General features: G+C 34.7%; 1 protein-coding gene across 1 annotated transcript; it reads right to left on the reverse strand.

Annotated features, from left to right (window-relative positions):
* Positions 1-48: 48 nt before the first annotated feature.
* LOC105316208 (major surface trophozoite antigen 11-like) lies at positions 49-1,409 on the reverse strand (the record flags this gene model as incomplete). Its single annotated transcript, XM_020008222.1, has 4 exons — positions 1,122-1,409; positions 689-1,081; positions 322-453; positions 49-194 (listed from the first exon to the last, which is right to left on the reverse strand). Coding segments are annotated over exons 1-4 (891 nt in total), but the record flags the coding sequence as incomplete, so codon positions are not given.
* Positions 1,410-1,416: the final 7 nt, after the last annotated feature.

The following is a 1,416-nucleotide window of genomic DNA, read 5'->3' on the forward strand; positions in this document are numbered from 1 at the left end:
GTTCCTCCTAACAATTATCACAATCACAAATACTATGATAATACAAACACAGAGTAATAGCACAAATACAACAGGAGCTACAATCATTAGTGTCAATGATAGTAACTGAGGAGTTTCAGTTGAGGGTAGATTTGTCACTGATGAATCAAGTGAAGAAGAAACTGATTCATAAAGGTCTACTGATGATGAAGAACCTATATGATAAAGGAAGAAAAGAGGCATGTTTATACATGAAAACAGACAATCATTTATTTCATATCCTAATTGACACTATTGAACCTATCAACATTATTATAAATAATAAATATTTAGTCTTTTTACCACAGGTGCATCCATCAGGATTCAAATAGAAACCAGATGAACAGGTTTTACAACAAGATGAGTTTTGACAATTATCACAGTTTGAAACAGTACATGCAAAAGAAGTAGGTGAAGGAGTAGGGGAGGGCATCACTGTAATAAAAAAAGAGTAAAATATAAAAGAATAATAGTAATAGTAATACAATTTTTGTTTATCACTATATCTTAATTAAGATAGAGCGATGAGAAAGAAGAGAAAGAGAAAGAAACATAGTGAGATAAGAACTGTGTAAATTTGTAAAGCCAATAGATCACATGATTTAAAATAACACTGACAGCAACTTAATTCCATTGACCTTAAAAGGTAACAATTAATAATATCACTCACCAGTACAGTTGACTCCCTCATATCCAGTATCAGTACAATTACAAGTATAATTATCAGGAGGTGAATACTGTATACACTGTCCTCCATTCATACATGGACTGTCTGCATCACAGATACTAGTGGAATCACAGCCAGTACAATTAGAATTAACAGTATAACTAGCAGAGCAGGTTAGATTACAAGCTAATAATAAAGTATAATAAAAAATAGTAATACAATTGTAATACTTACTGCAAGTGAAGTTATTACTCTCAGTAGCAACATAGTTAGGACCTGATGATGTACAGTCAGTGCTACCATCACACTGACCATTAGCAGTAAATGATAAACAACAATCACCAGAGCCTGATCCAGTACACCTCATCAGTCCAGAATTACAAGCACTGTCACATTCTAAATGAGATTAACAATTATTTCTATTAAATTGTCTTACCTCTACATCTAGTATCACCACCAAAACCTTCCCGACACCGATAACAATCAGTTCTTGGAGGAACACCAACAACACTGGCAGGAGGAGGATCTAAACTACCAGTCCTTCCACTCCATGTACCACTGCTACACTCAATATCAAATATGCTGGTTTGTTCAGGTTCTCCTGGGTTAGGAGTGAATGTAGCTATAAGAGCTATGGCTTGATAAGTACCAATCATGCTCCCTTGAGCTAGACAGACATATTGAACTGATCCTTCAGTTACATTAGGAGAGTATGACTGGCCACTATCAGA

This window comes from Amphimedon queenslandica, unplaced genomic scaffold (assembly GCF_000090795.2).
Source record: "Amphimedon queenslandica unplaced genomic scaffold, v1.1 AMPQUscaffold_3522_Cont24485, whole genome shotgun sequence".
In the NCBI taxonomy this organism is placed as follows: Eukaryota; Metazoa; Porifera; class Demospongiae; order Haplosclerida; family Niphatidae; genus Amphimedon; species Amphimedon queenslandica.